General features: G+C 34.5%; 1 protein-coding gene and 1 non-coding gene across 2 annotated transcripts; one reads left to right on the top strand and one right to left on the bottom strand.

Moving 5' to 3' along the window:
- The first annotated feature begins 819 nt into the window (after window positions 1-819).
- Window positions 820-2,574, top strand: LOC113766834 (polygalacturonase-like). The gene is made up of 4 exons (XM_027310995.1): window positions 820-1,248; window positions 1,616-1,905; window positions 2,010-2,238; window positions 2,356-2,574. The coding sequence occupies exons 1-4, from the start codon at window positions 820-822 to the stop codon at window positions 2,572-2,574; spliced, it is 1,167 nt and encodes a 388-aa protein (XP_027166796.1).
- Window positions 2,575-7,137: 4,563 nt separating this feature from the next.
- LOC113767274 lies at window positions 7,138-7,244 on the bottom strand. The gene has a single exon (XR_003467987.1). It is a non-coding gene; the product is annotated as a small nucleolar RNA R71 (small nucleolar RNA).
- Between the last annotated feature and the right edge of the window lie 14,247 nt (window positions 7,245-21,491).

Here is a 21,491-nt window from a genome sequence, read left to right as displayed (position 1 = left end):
TAAATAGCGTATATAAATGAAAATATTCCAACTAATTACTAGTAAGTTCAAGTTATAATAAAAATATTTTTGCGTGAATTTGGAATGCGTTTGGATTCAATTGATAAACATTACAGTCAAGATGAGCTCAAGTTTAACAAACATTGCTCATAAAAGAAAAAGAAAACTATTAACCAATTCATAAAAAACCTTTTGATGAGCAAGTAGTTTAGTTTTTCACTGATTAGCTCAATTCATTACGTTTATTTCTAAACTACTTCAAAACAATGTTTTAAAAGGAAGAGAGACAAATAAAGCCTTCTTCCTCATGAGGATATAGCCTACATTGATCCATGCTACTCTATCCTCAAGAAATTACGAGTTGGAATGCTACAGAAGAGCAATTAATGGAAATTTACAGGAATGTTTGCTTCCAAATTACGAAATTTTAGCTACCCAATTAATGGAAAGCGAACAGTGTGATCACAGAATATTTCTTCCATTTTTGTAATCAGAACGAGTCTTCCATCTTTCCATGTATGTATAACTGCTTCTCATGTCATAAGAACTTCAGCCGATAATTCTCTTCCGTCTTCTTCTTCTTGTCCTTCACGTTTGTTCATACAGTTTTTGTTAGTTAAAGTTGAACTGCCATTTCTGACATTGACTAACACAAGAAATTGAAGTTGAAAAAAGTGACTTGCTCGATCCCTAAATTCACGCCAAGCCTATAAATATCACCCACTGCTTTTCAAGTTCCTCATCCCTCAGATTATTACAGCAAAATCTTAGCCTTTACAGATTCTAGTAGCCACCCCTGATAAGAAAATAAACAGCAAAATGAGATTTCTTGCTGTCCCATTTCTCTTCTTTTTCTTCCTCTTGCCATCAGCTGAGAGTGTAACGTACAATGTGCAGAGTTACGGGGCGAAATCTGACGGAAGAAGTGATTCCACGAAATCTTTTCTGAGTGCATGGGCTGCAGCTTGTGCCTCAGTTGAGCCTGCAACAATTTATGTTCCACGAGGAAGATTTTTGGTTGGAGGAGCATCATTTTCGGGCCAAAATTGCAAGAATAATGCTATAACCATTCGCATTGATGGAACCATTGTTGCTCCATCTGATTATAATGTCCTTGGACATACTGGTAAGTGGCTCGCGTTTGAAAGAGCTAATGGACTTTCAATATACGGTGGAACCCTTGATGGCCAAGGGACTGGTCTCTGGGCATGCAAAAACTCCGGCAAGAATTGCCCTAAAGGAGCAAGGGTAGGTTGTATAGTCTCCACTGCTTTGCTTTTTTTTTTTTTTTTTCCCTTACAAGAATCGGCAACATTTAAACTACTTTAAAGGGGTACAATACTAAAATCACCTTCAAAATTTGATTGCAGGTGTAAGAGCTTGAACGCTTGACCTATAACCAAGACTAAACACATTTCTTTAATTCTGCTGTAGTATTTGTCAAGCAAAATAATCCCGCACAAAACTAGTTTCGTATTGTTTTTATATTGGAACCACGAAAGACCACAATGCGCTATGAGCATGTACCTTGAAATTTTATTCCCCGTTCAGTTGAATTAGAATGTATGACTAATCATTTCCCTTAATTTGTTTCTTCTTTTTTATGCTGCTATAGTCACTGGGATTCTACAATTCAAACAAAGTCTTGGTCAGTGGATTAAGTTCGTTAAACAGTCAATTTTTCCATATCAACCTTGACGGCTGCCAAAACACTAGGCTAGAGGGAGTAAAGATTTCAGCTCCAGAAAACAGCCCAAACACTGATGGAATTCATGTGCAATCATCTTCAGGTGTTACAATTACTAACTCTCACATTGGCACTGGTGATGATTGCATCTCATTAGGCCCTGGAAGTTCCAACATGTGGATTGAGAATATCAACTGTGGTCCTGGCCATGGAATAAGGTATCAAAATCGGAAACTTATTAAGAGTCCATTAAATTAAAGTTCTTTGCAGTTGCTGTAATTTTGTTTATTTAGTCAATACATTGATTTTGTGCTTGTTTCAGTATTGGCAGTTTGGGAAGTAATTTGCAAGAACCAGGAGTTAAAAATGTGACAGTTAAATCAGTTACACTTTCGGGCACACAAAATGGTCTGAGGATAAAAACATGGGCAATGCCTAGCAATGGATTTGTTACTGGAGTTCTGTTTCAGCATGCAGTAATGGTTAATGTCAAAAACCCCATCATTATCGACCAAAATTACTGCCCAAATAGGGCCAAATGTCCTGGTCAGGTATGATCAAAAGGGTTATTATTATTATTATTATTATTTATGTTTTGCAAAAACATTTATTTATAAAAAAGATCAGAAAATGGGAGCTGATAAATGTGTACATTAATTTTTTGGCAGGCCTCAGGTGTGAGGATTAGTGATGTGACATACCAAGATGTACATGGAACATCAGCAACTGAAGTTGCTGTAAATTTTGGCTGCAGTAAAAAGTATCCATGCAGCCGTATAATTCTAGAAGATGTCAATCTTTCCTACAAAGATCGACCAGCTACGGCTTCATGTGTCAATGCGGGCGGATCTTCATCCGGTCTAGTTGAGCCGAAAGCCTGTTTGTAGGAGAAAATGCATGAAGTTACATACAGTATTTAAAATATGTGCAAAATAGTTGCACAATTCTTACAGAAAATAAGAGCTCACTTGAGAAAGTGAAGCAGTCTAGCTTTTTATAATGTACTGTAAAAGTGTAAGTTTTGCTTGTGCCTGTGGCTGGATTGGCCTTCTTGACCAGAGCCTGGCCTTGCGATCAACACATTTGATATTAATACAACAAAATATGTTCTTTTATGGTTTTAACATCTTCTCTCCTTCATTTAAAATCTATTTGCAAGTAAAATGGCTTTAACATCTTCTAATTAAATGTTTATGGAACTTTATCCTTGATATCGTCTAGAAATTGAAATCATATTCATATTTGAGAAATTTGCATCTTTTAAAATCTCACGGAGGTCCTTGATTTTTTTTTATTTAGTCCCTGAACTATTTATGAAGTCTAATCAGTGGCAAAGCCAGAAAAAATTCTTAGTGGGGGCAAAAGCAACACTAAAATTTTTTACCTACTCTTTTTCAAGTTTTTTTTAAAAAAAATATTCACCAAGAAGTACAAAAGATGCATGTATTCCATGAAAAACATAAAAAGACAAACTCAAAATTATTAATGTAATAATTATTTTATTTCAAAAAGCAAACTAAACCATTTACAATTACTCATAACGAGTTTTCATATTTCGATAACAGTTTACAACCTTTTCATTTTGTACTTTACAAAATATATAATTTTTAATGTAAGCAACTAAATAATCATTCATTCAAATGTCTCCCATTCTATTTCGTAACCCATTCTTACTATATTCATAACTGAAAAATCCCTTTATATGATAGCTGTAACAACAAGCAAATATATGTCGAATGGCCCTCTATTCATCATTACATTAACTCCAATATAAGAAACTAATCAAGGCAAATAAAAAATAAATTATAAATCGATAAAAGCACCATTTCACAAGTTAAAATATTTATCAAATAATCCATTTATTAGTTATTACATTAACTAATCAGTTTCAAATTTTTTAAAATAGTAGTAGCCTCATGCTCTAGAAATATATTTGCAAACAAATTCAAAATAATAATAATAAGTAATTGTTTAGAACCTGATTTTGATGATCACCAAAAGTTGGTGAAAAGTTTAGAAAAGAGTTGCAATGATCAGTGGCGGACCCAAAAGATCAACTGATTCTAGTGCGATCTCTGAATCGGATGAAGTGATCAAGTGGAAGAGTAGCTAGCTTGGTTGTAGAAGGAAGAGTACCTCTCGGTTGTGGGGGGAAAATGGGGGACCAGAGGAGGGAAGGGAAATTAGGGACTGGGGACCAAAGGAAGTGAATGATATGATTGGTACTTGGTAATTGAAATAAAAAGATTTTTTTTAGTTTACTTCAAATAGAACTTTGTGGCCAACATATCCTTTTAGAATTTTACTTCATGAACTAACTTAGAGGACCACGCAATTCTTTTACATCTTTCATAAGAAAACTGCAAGGTACACATTTGAAGTTATATCAAAATTTTATGGGTACTACAAGAATTTAAGGGAGGGCAAAAAATCACTAACTTATCAAACTATCTATTGAGCTGTGAAAAAGATTCAACTTCTTATTTGGGGCTCATTTGGCAGCATTGTGGGCATTTTGGATTCCGGAATTGCAATCTATATATATATATATATATATAAATCTAGTATCCAATCTTGAGTGCAAACTTCGCTAAGTCCGTTCATCATACAGTGGTGGCTAGACATGCATGTCAATGGGTAGGGTTTGGGTTGGATCTCTTTGATCCAAATCCACATTCCTTAAATTTAATTAGACCCAGACCCTTATGGGTCTGACAAAATAAATCCAAATCCAGACTCTCTTGGATTTGGGTACCCAATGGATACGCTTGTATTTTCTAAATACAATAAAGTAAAAATATATTAAAAATATACATATTTCAAAATATATTGATAAGAGTTTATTTTACGTATTTTTAAGTGCATTTTATTAGTTAATTTTGAGTTGATTATTTAGTTTTATAATTAAAATAAAGAGGTTTTTGGTAAAATTATATATTTTTGGTAAAAGTGGATAATATTGCATTTCTATTGATTTTAATGGTAAAAACTTCATTTTTATGCAGGAATGATGATTCAATCACCAAAGGATGTCAAATGAGGTAAAAAAATAGAGATTTGGTGATAAATTCAAGTGGCAACAAGAAGAATGAAGTGAAAAACGTTCAAGTGAGGAAATGCAATACAAGTCAGTTTTGACACTCTTCAGTATTTTGACCATATCTGGAGTTACACTTATCGGATTGAGGTGATCTTTATACCATTTTAAAGCTAAGAAAGAGACCTACAATTCGTATGAAGACATCGAAATCCATTTCTGCCATCTTCATGGGCAAAACGTTGGAATACAGAAGCTGCATTCTGTGGTCGGAAGTTAAAACAGAGGTTTGAACAGGTGATAGTATTTCGATCATATCTCAGGCTACAAAGCTCCGATTTGGATGATTCTTGAAACATTGGAAAGCTAACTCAAAGGGCTACAACTTTTGTGTTTTGCACAAAAGCTAGTTCGGCCTTTATGATGGATAAACTCGCAGATAAAGTAAAGCCAAAGTGAATACGCGAGTACACAAAACGTGACTTGTAACCGCGTTTTGTGTAGGCGCATTTTATAGCCGAAATTCTGCAATTTGACTCAGCCAATTCTCTTGTGTTCATACCACTTTCCAGCTATAAGATGCAAGGGAATTCGGTGCACATGCTTCAGAAGACAAAAGGGCAAGAAAAGTGGTTTATTTTCAAGTCAAAAATATTGGTTTTTGACTATGCTAACAAAGTGGAGATTTGGGAATCAAAGGATAGAATTTGACTTGAAAAAATAAGCCTTTGAGTGTTTTTTATGCAGAGATATGGGTAGAGGTCTGACATCCATTCGTAGCTTAGCTTCTTACAGAAAAACATAGTCTCTCTAGCTAGGTACTTGCAAGGGGCAATTGAGGTTTCATCTTGTAATCATCTTAGCTCAAGACAAAGGAGATTTTTGGAAGGCTTTACCATATCTTGGCTAAGACTTTCTTTACTCTGTTTGTATTTGTAATTCCTGATGATTTACATTAATGAAGTTATGAGTGTTTCATCATTCATGAGTAGCTAATTTCCTTTATCTAGGGAGTAGATGAAGCTTATGGCCAAATGATATGAAGTGATTGTGATTTATGCTTGTTATGTCTTGTATTAACTTATCTACTTGTGTATGTTGGATTACTTGTTGTTGCTTGATCACCAATGGCAGGTTTATAGTTGTTTTTACTCATTGAGAAATGGTAAAAATAATGGAATGACACAAGTAGAACTTGAGTTGTATATTCATGAGAATAGAAATACATTCAAGTGGATGAAATCTGCATTTCATGTGTAAATAAGAACAGATTTAGTATTTACCAAGAGATTAGGAAAAACTAATCTGTTTTAACCCATTATCATCATGAGAATGTGATTTTGGTATTTCTGGAAATGAATCATTGGTTAAACAAGAGCAGTAACAAGTGTTGAATTAATTCATTTTAGATCTTTTGAATCATAAGTGGAATCTACATCCCTAGATCTTAATATTTAGTGAATTCTATTCCCCCTGAGAAATTGCATTTATCTAGTTAAGAATTTTTGTAGTTGAATTAAAATCTGAAGTTTCTGCTCAAATTAATTGTAAGTCTAAATAATAGAGTAAATTAGTATCTAATAATTGTTTTAATTGCTCCTCGTGGGATCGATCCGATACACATCTTGTACTACAATTGCGACCTGTATACTTGCAGTCCAACGGGTGTAAATTCGGAATTAAACTTGCATTGATACAAAAATTCAGTCAAGTTTTTGGCGCCGTTGCCGGGGAGCAGCAATATTAGAGCCTAATCAACTTTATTAATTTAGACAGATTTATTTTTATTAGTTGAGCTGATTACATTTAATCTAATATTGTAATCAGTTTTTGACAATTGAAGTTGCATAATATCTCTTATTTCTGTTTGTAGTGTATGCACCGGGCGTCACGGGAAGTTACACCTTTCGATCCAGAAATTGAGAGGACACTACGTAGACAAAGGAGGCATCCACTACAGCAAGAAGAACAAGAGATTTGGCAACCGATAGAGGACATTTTGATAGAACTACCATTTGAAGAAGAAATGGCGGAAAATGACCCAAATAGGCGAGTTCTACGAGATTATACTCTACCGGGAACACAAGGATCTCAAACAAGCATAGTAAGGCCTACGGTAAATGCTAACAATTTTGAGATTAAACCATCACTTATCCAAATGGTTCAACAATCTCAATTTGGAGGTAATGCAGTAGAAGATCCTAATACACACTTAGCTACATTCTTGGAAATTTGTGATACAATTAAAATGAATGGAGTTAGTGATGATGCTATAAGACTAAGGTTGTTCCCATTTTCATTGAGAGATAAGGCCAAACTTTGGCTACACTCTCATGCTCCTAATACTTTCACTGGATGGGATGAACTATCAAGAGCATTTTTGAATAAGTATTTTTCACCCGGTAAGACTGCTAAGCTAAGAATGGATATCACTGGTTTTAGTCAAATGGAAGGAGAATCATTATATGAAGCATGGGAAAGGTTTAGAGATTTGTTACGGAAATGTCCACACCATGGACTACCCGAATGGCTGATTATACAAACCTTTTATAATGGTTTATCTTTCTCTACTAAAACTATGATTGATGCAGCCGCAGGTGGAGCTTTAATGGGTAAATCACCCCAAGAGGCTCATAATTTGATAGAAGAAATGGCAGCAAATAACTACCAATGGGCCAATGAGAGAGGTAATACAAAACGTCATGCAGGTATGATAGAAATGGACACTCTCAATATGCTGAGTGCTCAAATGAATAATGTGATGAAGTTGCTAAGTAGACAAAGTGGAGTTGGTCCAAGTTCATCTAATGCACTTGTAGCGTGTTGTTCTATATGTGGAGGTGAACATGATACTAATGAGTGTGTTGATTCTGAGCAGGTACAATTTGTTAATAATTACAACCGAAATGCTCCAAATAATCCCTACTCGAATACTTACAATTCGGGGTGGAGAAATCATCCAAACTTTGGATGGAAAGATCAAGGCAATCAACAAAGGCCAACCAATCCGCCGGGATTTCAACCAAGGCAACCCCAGGCTGAAACTAAACCAAGTTGGGAGATCGCGGTGTAAAAACTTGCTAAGGTGACTTCGGATAGATTCGAGCGAGTTGAGGGGCGGTTGGACCAATTAGCTGGGATGTACAGAAACTTGGAGGTTCAAATTGGTCAAATTGCCAATGTGATCAACAATAGAAACCCTGGTGAATTACCAAGTAAAACCGAAGTGAATCCGAGAGAGCATGTCAATGCAATCATTCTTAGAAGCGGTAAAACGGTTGAAGGATTCGATTTTGAAAATTCAGGTGGTGAAAAAGACAAGAAGCAAGCAATTGAAGGGGAGCAAGAAAGTCAAAATGATCATGTTATCATTGATATTGATGCACTTCATCCCAAATTAAATTCTAATGTGATACCTTTTCCTCACAGGTTGAAGAAAGATGGACAGGATCGGGAGTTTGAAAAGTTCTTCAAAATGTTTAAACAATTGCACATTAACATTCCTTTCATTGATGCTATAACACAGATTCCCTCTTATGCACGTTTCTTGAAAGACATCATGTCAAAGAAGAGGAAAATTGTAGATAATGAGATGATAGCATTAACGGAAGAGTGTAGTGCATTGATTAAAAATAAACTCCCTCCTAAATTGAAAGATCCGGGAAGTTTTTCTATTCCTTGCACTATTGGTCAATTGCATTTTTCTAATGCTTTATGTGATTTAGGTGCAAGTGTGTCACTTATGCCGTTATCGGTTGCCCGGAGATTGGGACTTCAAGAGCTAAAAGCTACCAATATTACATTGCAATTGGCGGATCGGTCAATCACACGTCCCATGGGTATTTTGAAAAATGTGCTCATAAAGGTAAGACAATCTATAATACCTGTGGATTTTGTTGTCTTAGATATTGAAGAAGATGTGAGAATGCCAATTATTCTAGGACGACCGTTTTTAGCCACTGCACGAACTATAATTGATGTAGAAAAAGGTAAGCTTATATTACGGGTTAATGGTGAGGAATTGGAATTCAATTTGGATAATAAAGAAGGGAGTATAGAGCCTACTGCTCTTGTTTCTAATATGCCATATGATGAAAAGGTTAACCAAGAAAGGACCGAAGAAGTTAAATTTATAAATGTCCTTGGTACTAACTTTCATGGTGTAGGAACAAAGGAGGAGAAGATAAGGATGAAAGTTGGCTTAATAAATTCGCCATTCCATGAAGAAAATGGTGAAAAGTTGAGCCAATTCAGAAAAGACAAGCAAAATCCACTCCAAGGTGAAGTTGAGCCTCTCTATGACAAGTCTAATATTCCTCCTTGGCATTTGAGGAAATTGGACTATGAAGATCAATGCATGGTTCACCACATGGTGGATTGGCTCGGGAGTTTCGACCCATGGGGAGAAAATCGCTCCCTAATGCTCTAAAGTGATTCAACTTTTTCAGTCGAGCCAACGACTATAAACAAAAGCGCTAATTGGGAGGCAACCCAATGTTTATGTTATTTGTGTTAATTTTTTGTGATTTTTAGACTTAAATAAGTGTTTTAGTTAATTTGTTGTTTTTGTGTTATAGGGTTGGCAAATGGAAGCAAGAATGACCATTTGAGGTGAAAAGGGCAAACTTTGATCAAGCAACTCAACCCCTCGATTTACGTTAAAGGTGTTTTTGATTCATTATAAAGGGGTAAAATGCATGTTTTTAATGTTTTACATTTGTTCCAGTCATTAAAATTGGCAAACAAATGATCTATGATGCATTTTGAGTCATTGGGGTACTTTTTGTAATTTTTCAAAAGTTGAAATTCTGCTAAAAATCGAAGCAGAAAACGCGTTTTCCAAGAACACGCGACCACAAGTCGCGTTTCTCAGAATCGCGTTTTCAATTCTGCGCCTGCAGAACAGAAAACGCGCCTCAAAAACGCGACTTTCGCGTGGAGGAAGTCGCGTTTTCTCGCCTGAGCAAAACTGGAAAACGCGACACAGATAAACGCGACTTTAAGTCGCGTTTTCATACGTAACCGCGTTTTCAGTCCTGCAAGATTTGTGCAGGAAACGCGACTTTAAAAACGCAAGTTGAAGGCGCGTTTTGTGTCGCGTTTTCTGTGTCTGAATATAGCCTTCAGAAACGCGATTTCAGCTTCATTTTTTCCTCTCTTCTTAATTTTTCAGGCGCGTTTTTCTTCTTCTCTTCTACCCAACTCACAAATCTTCCATTTTGTTCCATAATCTTGCTAGAAATCATCACCCCAACACCTTTTGAGCTTCATACAACCTTTTTAACCGATTAAAATCCTAGAAAAACACCTAAAATCAGGTTTTTGAGGGATTGAAGGTTAGGGTTCTTAATCTCTAATTTCTTCAATTTGAGGTCAATTGGAGGTTGTTGCATAGGGCTTTTTGCATTTTTAGCATCACCAAAGATCCTTCTACGTGATTGAGGTAAGTTTCTTCATCAAATCTTTTGATTTTAGAAGTTCATATTTTTTTTATCCTGAGCTATCTGACATCTTTTAATTTCGAAAATTTGATGATTTTCATGACTATTTTTGATTTTATTCGTGATTATTAGGATTGTTTAAGCGTGTTTATATGTTTAAATGTAGCAATTTATTGGTTTTCAAGTACTTTAAAATTCACAATTGCTATATTTAGACGAAATTGAAAAAAAGAAACTAGGATGTTTTTGAGCCATTGGTGATGTTAAATTATGGTTAAAAATGGTTAGTTGATGATGTTTAAGCATGTGCATTGTGTATAGTGAATAATTTGGTTGATTTGGTGAGTCAATTGGTTTAATTTTTGCCTAAACATGATTATAGCTAAAAGCATATTATTATTGTAAATTCTCAGTAGTTATAATTGTAATTGTTGCTAATTTCACTGATTGGGTTATAATTATTGCATATCTTGTTTCAATTGGTGATTTTGAGTAATTTTTTGGCATAAATTATGGCTCTTCTTGTTTGGTCTTATACATTAGTTATTGGACGTGTTGTCACTTGAAGGGATAAATTGGAGGTTATTTGGATCATTTTAGAACATTCATTGCTAAAGTGTGAATTGTGTACAAATACAGGTGGTTAATTGAAATATTTTTTTTTAGGTACTATGCCAAGGGGAAGACGTACGATACCCTCGTCCTCCAGCAGTGAAGAGAGGGAGGTTAATGAAGAAATGGAAGTATCTGAGGAGGAGAGTTCACCTTCTCCGCCACCGGTTAGTCGACAGCCTGGTGAGGGCAGCTCTCGTGGAGCGGGAAGATCTGTGTTTGACAGTGCAAGGTTCACTAATCGAAGGAATCAGGAGTGGCATGAGGCACGTGCTAATTTGGAGTTTTTGTTTGAGATGCACGTCAGTCCACCAGTTGAGATGATGTACAACATCTCAGAGGCTTTTGCTCAGCTAAGATGGGCTCCGATTCTCACCCTTCCAAACCATTACTACCCAGACCTGGTGCGCGAGTTTTACGCCAACATTGAAAGTAAGGCGCGCCATAGTGGAGAACTAATTGAGTCCTGGGTGCGTGGAAGACGAATCACCTTGTCACGGCAAGATTTGGCTGCTATTTTGGGGTGTATGGATGACGGCCGTCCAGTAGATTTGAAGAAGGAGTTTGTTCCCCCGAATAGGAGGTGGGATCCATCATTGGCCATGGCCAGATTTGGTCTCGAGTACCAGCCTTTTCGCTCTACAAGGAAGGAGACCATTTTGGCGAATGTCTTCGAACCTCGTCATCGGCTTATCATTTACATGATGGCTCACAATGTCATCCCAAAGAAGACGGGGCACACGGAGGTTCGCAAGAGCGATATTTACTTCCTTGATTACATGTTCCACAACCGAACTTCCCCGTATGCTCGAATTTCATTGCCGAACATCATCATCAGCCACATTAGGTCTACGGCGAGGCGTAAGACAACTTCCTTCAAACTTTCATTTCCTCGTCTACTGACTTTAATCTTCCCCCGTTTTGAGGTTCGCTTGGAAGGTATGAGGCGGGAGAATGTTCCTCCACGAGCTGAAATGACTCTTACTACTCTCCGTCGGCTTGGTATTGGCACGGGGAACATTCCACGCCCTGTTCAGGAGCGGAGACAGAAGGCTAGACATGGTCGCGATGGAGCTGGACCATCTACTGCAGCACCACCTCCTCCTCCGCCACAGACCAACTGGCAGCGGCTCTTTGGTCGTCTAGATGACATCGATCATCGCTTAGCCAGAATGGATACTCGCCAGGACCGAATTGAAGATCATTTAGGCACACGCCCACCTCCCATCGATGATGATGAAGATGACGATGAAGAGGATGATTGAGGCTGCCCTTTGGCTGGCTTTTCTTTTGTTTGCTTGTTTGCTTGTTATTTTTTGTTTGAAAAATGTTAACTTACATTCCTTATTTTGAATATTGGAACTTGTGGCAGTAACTAGTAGATCGTTGACTGTGGATGGTTGAGCGGTCGATGACTCATGATTCAAGGCTTCACTGGACCGCAGTCATCTCACTTGGGGAGTCACTTGTTCCTTTCTTTTGTTTCTTTTCTTTTCTTTCCCTACACATTGAGGACAATGTGTATTCTAAGTGTGGGGGAAGAAATGTGTGGTACTTGTGAGTTTAGTTGTGTTTGATATAATTCTTGTGCTTAAATGGTGTTTCTTATGGTTGCTGGCAGGGAGTTTTAGTCCACTTTTAAGGGGAGACTCTGTCAAAATTTTTTCAAAACCTTATACATATATATGTTATTAACTATAATAAATAAATAAAATTTTGTCACTTATCCTTTTGAAATAAATATATGCGGTTTTGATACTTCTTTTCTCATGAAAATTGGGAATGATTTTTATGTGATTATAATTTTTACATCTATAGGAAAGTATATCTAGTAAAGTGGAGAAAATTATGCCTATATTTTGTATATTTGATGAAAATTCTTCTTTTTATCTAATTTTATAAGATAAGAAATTAATATGGTTAATAAGTGTCATACTCTTCTCATGATTACTCTTAGAGGGAATTTTATTTTATATATATATATATATATATATTAAAAAAAAAATGGTTATTCTACTCCAATGATTCTCGTACCGAGTAACCGGGGGTTGGCATCTACAAATGTCGACATTCGCGTAAAAAGGTACTTGAATTAAGAGTATGCAAAGCAACTTGAGTATGTGAAATGTTGAGTAACCGGGGATCTGCATCTAAAAATGTTGATCTTCGCGTCAAAAGGCATTTTTCACAACTTAAGTAATATTTAATCCTTAAAATATATATATATATATATATATATATATAAAAGTAAATTAAATCCCTCTTTAAGAAAAATAAGAAGTTGATCATGAGATTAGTTAGCATCTTTATTGACTATAGGAGTTGCTTGCTTGCGAAATTGGATAAAAATAAGAAGTTGAGTTGAATTGGTAAAATTATGGTATACTTGGCTCTTCTTTGCTTGATATTATGAGTACTTGAACTTAATGGAAAGATCACATAAGGGTTATTTACCTTGATTCAAGGAAATGGAGTTGAAATACTACATATGTTTATTTTCAATTTTTGGATCATTGATGGTTGGAATTTTATATTGCTTGAGGACAAGCAATGATTCAAGTGTGGGGGTATTTGATAAGAGTTTATTTTACGTATTTTTAAGTGCATTTTATTAGTTAATTTTGAGTTGATTATTTAGTTTTATAAATAAAATAAAGAGGTTTTTGGTAAAATTATATATTTTTGGTAAAAGTGGATAATATTGCATTTCTATTGATTTTAATGGTAAAAACTTCATTTTTATGCAGGAATGATGATTCAATCACCAAAGGATGTCAAATGAGGTAAAAAATAGAGATTTGGTGATAAATTCAAGTGGCAACAAGAAGAATGAAGTGAAAAACGTTCAAGTGAGGAAATGCAATACAAGTCAGTTTTGACACTCTTCAGTATTTTGACCATATCTGGAGTTACACTTATCGGATTGAGGTGATCTTTATACCATTTTAAAGCTAAGAAAGAGACCTACAATTCGTATGAAGACATCGAAATCCATTTCTGCCATCTTCATGGGCAAAACGTTGGAATACAGAAGCTGCATTCTGTGGTCGGAAGTTAAAACAGAGGTTTGAACAGGTGATAGTATTTCGATCATATCTCAGGGTACAAAGCTCTGATTTGGATGATTCTTGAAGCATTGGAAAGCTAACTCAAAGGGCTACAACTTTTGTGTTTTGCACAAAAGCTAGTTCGGCCTTTATGATGGATAAAATCGCAGATAAAGTAAAGCCAAAGTGAATACGCGAGTACACAAAACGTGACTTGTAACCGCGTTTTGTGTAGGCGCATTTTATAGCCAAAATTCTGCAATTTGACTCAGCCAATTCTCTTGTGTTCATACCACTTTCCAGCTATAAGATGCAAGGGAATTCGGTGCACATGCTTCAGAAGACAAAAGGGCAAGAAAAGTGGTTTATTTTCAAGTCAAAAATATTGGTTTTTGACTATGCTAACAAAGTGGAGATTTGGGAATCAAAGGATAGAATTTGACTTGGAAAAATATGCCTTTGAGTGTTTTTTATGCAGAGATATGGGTAGAGGTCTGACATCCATTCGTAGCTTAGCTTCTTACAGAAAAACATAGTCTCTCTAGCTAGGTACTTGCAAGGGGCAATTGAGGTTTCATCTTGTAATCATCTTAGTTCAAGACAAAGGAGATTTTTGGAAGGCTTTACCATATCTTGGCTAAGACTTTCTTTACTCTGTTTGTATTTGTAATTCCTGATGATTTACATTAATGAAGTTATGAGTGTTTCATCATTCATGAGTAGCTAATTTCCTTTATCTAGGGAGTAGATGAAGCTTATGGCCAAATGATATGAAGTGATTGTGATTTATGCTTGTTATGTCTTGTATTAACTTATCTACTTGTGTATGTTGGATTACTTGTTGTTGCTTGATCACCAATGGCAGGTTTATAGTTGTTTTTACTCATTGAGAAATGGTAAAAATAATGGAATGACACAAGTAGAACTTGAGTTGTATATTCATGAGAATAGAAATACATTCAAGTGGATGAAATCTGCATTTCATGTGTAAATAAGAACAGATTTAGTATTTACCAAGAGATTAGGAAAAACTAATCTGTTTTAACCCATTATCATCATGAGAATGTGATTTTGGTATTTCTGGAAATGAATCCTTGGTTAAACAAGAGCAGTAACAAGTGTTGAATTAATTCATTTTAGATCTTTTGAATTATAAGTGGAATCTACATCCCTAGATCTTAATATTTAGTGAGTTCTATTCCCCCTGAGAAATTGCATTTATCTAGTTAAGAATTTTTGTAGTTGAATTAAAATCTGAAGTTTCTGCTCAAATTAATTGTAAGTCTAAATAATAGAGTAAATTAGTATCTAATAATTGTTTTAATTGCTCCTCGTGGGATCGACCCGATACACATCTTGTACTACAATTGCGACTTGTATACTTGCAGTCCAACGGGTGTAAATTCGGAATTAAACTTGCATTGATACAAAAATCCCGTCATATATAAACACCATCCAATTTTTATTTTCAAATAATAAAATTAATATTCAAGAAGGTGGATGCAATATTATGAACTCAAAAAATAACTATTATCGATTGTTTTGATTTATTTTTAAAATTTCAACTGTATCGACATCCAATCTTTCATTTATTTGCCTTTACTTTTTCTCGATTTTTTGAAAATGTTTGTACTAATTACAATAACAACTAGAATTAACTTGAAAAAAGAAAACAATCATGAAGTCTTACTGCATTTGCTCCAATGATCATAGAATATTAGAATATTTTATAAATTTACTAATATATATATATATATGTGTGTGTGTGTGTGTGTGTGTATAATTTAATTTTATATACATGGATCTAAATAGGGTCTGGTATGGTTTTAGATTTGGATATGAATCATAGAAAACTAGATCCTACCCAGGCCCGTAACTCTTTTACAAGGTCTAGATCTGAGTAGGGTCTAGATTTGAGAAACTAAATCTAAACCCTATCCAAATACATTGGGTATGGGTTGGATCTGAATAAGATATGATCCATTGACATGTTTAGTGGTGGTTGGCAACTGTAATCATAGTGTCAATAGTTGTAGTCATGGTGCCACTTTGAAAGCTTCTAATAAAAATTTGCAAGGAGATGGCATAAGAAATAGATTAAAAAATAACAATAAATAGAAAAGAAAATAAAAAGAGGTATATCTGTATATGCTGCTTTCTGGTAACTAGGTGGTTTAAACTTATGGGCATTTGGTGTTTTCACAGGCTCTATTTACCTTATGGGAAAATCATTTAAAACGCCCCTCACATTTTGTAAAATAACTTCTGTCGTCCCTCACTTTTAAAAGTGTAATTTTACGTTCTTTACAAATTCACATTGATCAAATTTGATTCCTATCTAGGTTTTTGACTAGTTTTTGGCCGGAATTCATCACATGCCTTGCATGTGATTATTTTTTAGGGACAAAATTATCAAATCAAAATTTACATAATCCATCATATTTCACATATTTCACAAAATAGTTTTTGTGAATTGTTTCATCCCTCATATTTCACAAAATAAATATTTTCATCCCTCGCATTTAATAAAATGAATTTTTTCATCTCTCATTGACCATGTATACGAATAGTTTTTTTTTAATTCATGTATATATCTATTTAATTTCACTTGAACAATACGAACAGTATGTAATATATCTCTATTTGATTTCACCTAAATAAACTAATTGTAGTTGTACATATTCTATTCAAGAGATATATACATGGGTTTAAATCTAATAATTTTGTTTTAAACCCATGTATATATTTATATTTGATTTAACCATGTAAATCTATTCAATATTTGTAACCTTTTCTATTTTGGTAATAATTCATTTGTTAAGTTGTGTAATAAAACCATCTGATTAATCGGTGTTAATTCGATTTTTATAGTCATGGTAACAAATTTCAATTTAAACCTTAAAATTTTACTTGCTACCTTTAAGACTAACAGTTGAATTTCTTACCTTATGATTATCTTAAAATTTGAAAGTGTCAATACTTACTTCATATGTCATATTTTTCCTTTGTTTATTTTTTCTATCCAAATTTAATTCGATATAAATACTGGATAATGTTTAGAATTAAATATCTCATTTGTTTTCAATTTTCGAGTAAAAGCAATGAACATGAGTAAAAAACTAACAATTTTTTTTAAACCCCTGTATATATCTATTTTAATTTCACTTGAACAGTACGTTTAGGTGAAATCAAATAGATATATATATTAGTTTTACAAAAAAAGTTATTCGTACACATGATCAATGAGGGATGAAAAAATTTATTTTGTAAAATATGAGGGATGAAAAAATTCATTTTGTGAAATGTGAGGGACTATGGATCGGATTATCTAAACTTTGATTTGATAATTTTGCCCTTAAAAAATGATTACAAGCAAGGCGTGTGGTGGATTCCAACCAAAAACTAGTTAGAAACCTAGAGAGGGACCAAATTTAACTAATGTGAATTTGTAAGGGTAAAAGTATATTTTTAAAAGTGAGGGACGAAAAAAATCATTTAGTAAAATATGAGGGACGTTTTGAACGATTTTCCCTTAACTTATTTAACGAAAGTTATGTATGAGGAGTATTTGTTATTTGGTTAAACCTCGAGGTTTGATTGGTAGTTTGATCAAACCTCAAGGGAGGTTAATGTAATTAACCCTTGTTTAATTGACCCCTAATAACTATACTATCCTAATTATTCTCTTTCTTATTTATAGATCACATATCGGTAAATGCACCATGAATTTTTTTTGCCCCAAATAATTCAGTTCTTGAAAAAATATTCCCAAGGTAACATAAATTGAAATATATAGCCTTTCTAATATATTTCATTGCAAATGGACTTCTAATGGATATTATTGAATGCAAATATCTACTCCTACATTTACATGGCAGCCCATCTTTATTCTTTACTCTCTTTTTTTTTTAATTGACATTACAAGAAAAATTTTATTGTACGAGGTGCACCATATCTACTTAAAAATAATAGTTATTCCAACTTCATTGTTCTGATTTAGTTTGAACACGACTTTTCCTTTCTTTCCTCCATTCTTACTAGGATATATTCTAGTACAATTAATTTTTTCAATCGACATTTTCTCTTTTTTTTTTTCAATCCCTTCATATTGAGATATATACTTATAGCTAATTTGTTTGACATTATTTTTTAGAAGATCTATAGTTATTTATTCAGGTATAAGAGTAATTTAAAAAATAGAGTATTATTAAGGAAATATTGGAAGTAAAGGGGCAAAAAAAGAAAAGGAAAGGTTGAAAAGACATATGTGAACTAAATAGGTTTTAAAGGGAATATATGATGTAAAAGTGTGTTACTATGGAAATATTTTTTGAAAACAAAGTTATTTTGGACACAAACTCAATGTGCCATTCACGCTAGTATTTGTAACGAAGTTCCATGTCATGAAGCCCTTTTTTGTATACATCCTCTATTGGTTATGGACCAACTAATTAATATCAAATGATTTAAAAAAGAATTAATATCAAATGGTTGGATGAACAAGCGATGCAGCACATACTTATCAAGAAAACATCACTATAAGTTTAATTAATTTGGATCCTTTCTCTGCCTACAAATAACAGACTACAAAAATTACTGGGAAATGTGGAGAATAGCAAGTATGCTATGAGGCAAGGCAACATATTAATACATGCATGCATACAGCCATGCAAGGTTTTCATTTGCATCACATATCATTAACAATTCCAGTCACAATACACAAATCTCTCTTGTTCTGTTCCATGCAACAAAATTGCAGATGCCTTATCCATCTGCTTATCTCCAAACGGAATAACTGAACATACATACTTTCCTATTTCTCTATGATACTATCAAAGATTAAAAAATAAATGGTTCAAAAGTTTATTAGATTCATTTTCTCTTTCTCTTTGTTTATTTTTGGCGCATAAAGGTCACTATTCCCAATCGAACAGCTTTAACTACGGGTAAATCAAGGCTATTAATTGCTTGAACCCCGCATTGAAGGCTATTATTATTATTTTTTTTGGTTAAGTTAAAATTTATTCCCAACCAGCATAATGTACGCGACAAATCATTATACTAAAGAAAAATTGACAAACAAAATCTAGCCAACAATGTTTTGACCAAATCATAACACGAGCAATCTTGAAAAGATAAAACAAATTCCAACCCATAAGGTTACAATGAAACAAGAGTATTCTCATATGTTGATCAAAACATATGGATAGAGCACACCTAGAAGAACAGCTAAGGCAGACATATAGATTGAGACAAGGAGAATTGACTTTTTGGCTGATTTGGATAATGTTTCAAAGGCTGACTTTAACCCCGCATCACAATGTTTCAAGGAGAATTGACTTTTTGGCATCGATCATGTGTAAAGAGATCAACTTACGTAGGTTGCTAAAGTAATCCTTCACATGTTCATATCTATTAGAGTACTAATTTTTGGCTTGCAAGAAACTAACTGCATTCGGATTCAATCATCTCACGTGCAATTTTGCCGCCCCGATTTACATTTTAATTCTCGTAATTGGTGGAGCAATATTTTAGCTAACGGCGGTTGAGAGGCTATATTTGCTACATAGAACTCCTGACTTTGGTTGAAAGGCCAATTTTTCACAAACCTTTTTCATCATATGCACGTCAATAAGTTCATGAACCTGCCTGGTAAAGCTGTCAGATTGACCAAATAAGGTCACAGTCGAATGTATTTTAAGAATCCATTTACAGGGCGATCTAATACACTATTTTTGAGGTAAGAATAGTACTGACTAAGGGAAGCTAAGACAAAAAGATCTTGTTTTTCTATAGATTGAATCAACGTAAACTTGAGTACAAGCCCTTGCAGCAGAATCATTATACACATTTTTATTGCATTTTCTATTTATGAGCTGAAGGTTAAGTTGGATAGCAAAGTAACACATGCCATCCAATACGGATATTCTTTAGCAAACAGGAGTATTAGAAATTAAGAATGAGTTCACATGGCTTCCCCTGGCTGGTAAACATTTCACCCAAATTTGGATGCATCAGAACCCTCAAATGATTTGCCAAACAATAAGGAAGCTTCACATACACTGTATGATGGTTTCATATTGACAAAGCTTTCATATTCTTAGTCAACTTCTTTACTTTTTGGGGTACAAACTTTGTCAAACTCCTAAAGAACCATCTTGGTGGGCAATTTCTGTAAGTAGAAAGCTTTATGTAAAAGCTACCAATTAAGGGGAAAATTCAGCACATGAAAAACAATTTCTAAGAAATTCAGCGTCTGACTACTTAATTTCCTTCTGTAATTAGTAGTGTCAATTTTGAGTAACCAAATGAACTATTACATATTCACCACGTTATAGATGCATCTACACGTATCATTCTTCAAACTTCAAATTTATGTTTGGTTAGGGAACGGAACATTACCTTCTAAGTACCTAATGCTTGCCCCATAAATCACTTTACTCCCTTAAGTTTTGCAAAAAACACGTCGATTCCACTCAATTCTGAAGTTGATTTAATTGAGGACACTTGATGGGGTTCCTCACTAATTGAGAACTTTGCTTAGTTGTTTGGAGCTAGAACCCATAACCAATGCGTGCATTTTTTTTTTTTCACAAAGAAATGGAGGTGATGGCAGCCAATGTTTTGAAAACCGGACCGGACTGGCCGGTTGAACTGCGAACCGGCCATGCCTCTGGTCCGGTTCAATTAAAAATCCAAAGAATTAATTGAACCGATCAAGAATCGGTTGAACTGGTAAAAATTAGTAAAAATCGAGAGGTTCAACTGGTTTTTATTAAGTATCTATTTTCTAAAAATAAATATTTTAGTTTTATTCGAAATTTTTAATACTAAAATGAATAAAAAATTATTAAACCTTTGAACTGAGGTTGAATCGGTTGAACCGATCGAATCATGAACTGAAAGGTTTTTCGGTTCACTCTCCGGCCCGGATTTAAAAACATTGATGGCAGCCAGAAAAGGGATATGGGGATGTTACAGTTAGACTTATCAACCTTAAGCAACTAATGTACGTAAAAGCGGCTCCCCCGATTTTCACACTTGCTATTGTTTTCTTACTACAAACTGTAGAATACCTATTTTCATTTATTTAATTTAGGCATTTTTGGATCAAAATTAATGTTTCAGAACTTTATCCCAATTGAATAATAAAATAGAGCATATCAACAGGTCCAGGCCTATCAACCAAAAGCAATTTGGGCTGTTAGCCACCACCAAAGTCTTTAAGACTTGGTGGAGTGGAAGGTCAAGGGTTTAAATCTTGCCTCCCATCACTTGCCACTTTAAGTGGCTTTCTCTAAATTCATATGGATGTGTAATGCACTCATCTGGTCTGATGGCGGTTCAGTCCCTATCGATTCCCCTGTAAGTCCAATTGGGCTCTCCGCCTAGAATATATTAGAGTAGGAGTAGAAGTAGGTTTAAAATAAATAAGTAACAACTGACAAAAAAAAAAGGGTCCAAGGCTATCAAGAACCTATAATTCATTTCCCTGTCCCACCAGAAGTGAAAACCACTTGTGCAGAATCTAGTCTTCCATCCTCTTCCTTCTCTCTAGAACTCTACTAGTCAAGATCTTCTTCATCTCTTCCATAGGAGAGAGATCAAATCTGATTTTTCTTCATGGGAGGAAGTATTCTTTATAATTTTTAGTTTCTCTTATTTGA

This window comes from Coffea eugenioides, chromosome 3 (genome assembly GCF_003713205.1).
Source record: "Coffea eugenioides isolate CCC68of chromosome 3, Ceug_1.0, whole genome shotgun sequence".
NCBI classification, from domain to species: domain Eukaryota; kingdom Viridiplantae; phylum Streptophyta; class Magnoliopsida; order Gentianales; family Rubiaceae; genus Coffea; species Coffea eugenioides.
The sequence above is the reverse complement of the archived record's forward strand: the minus strand, read 5'-3'. Positions and strand labels throughout refer to the sequence as shown.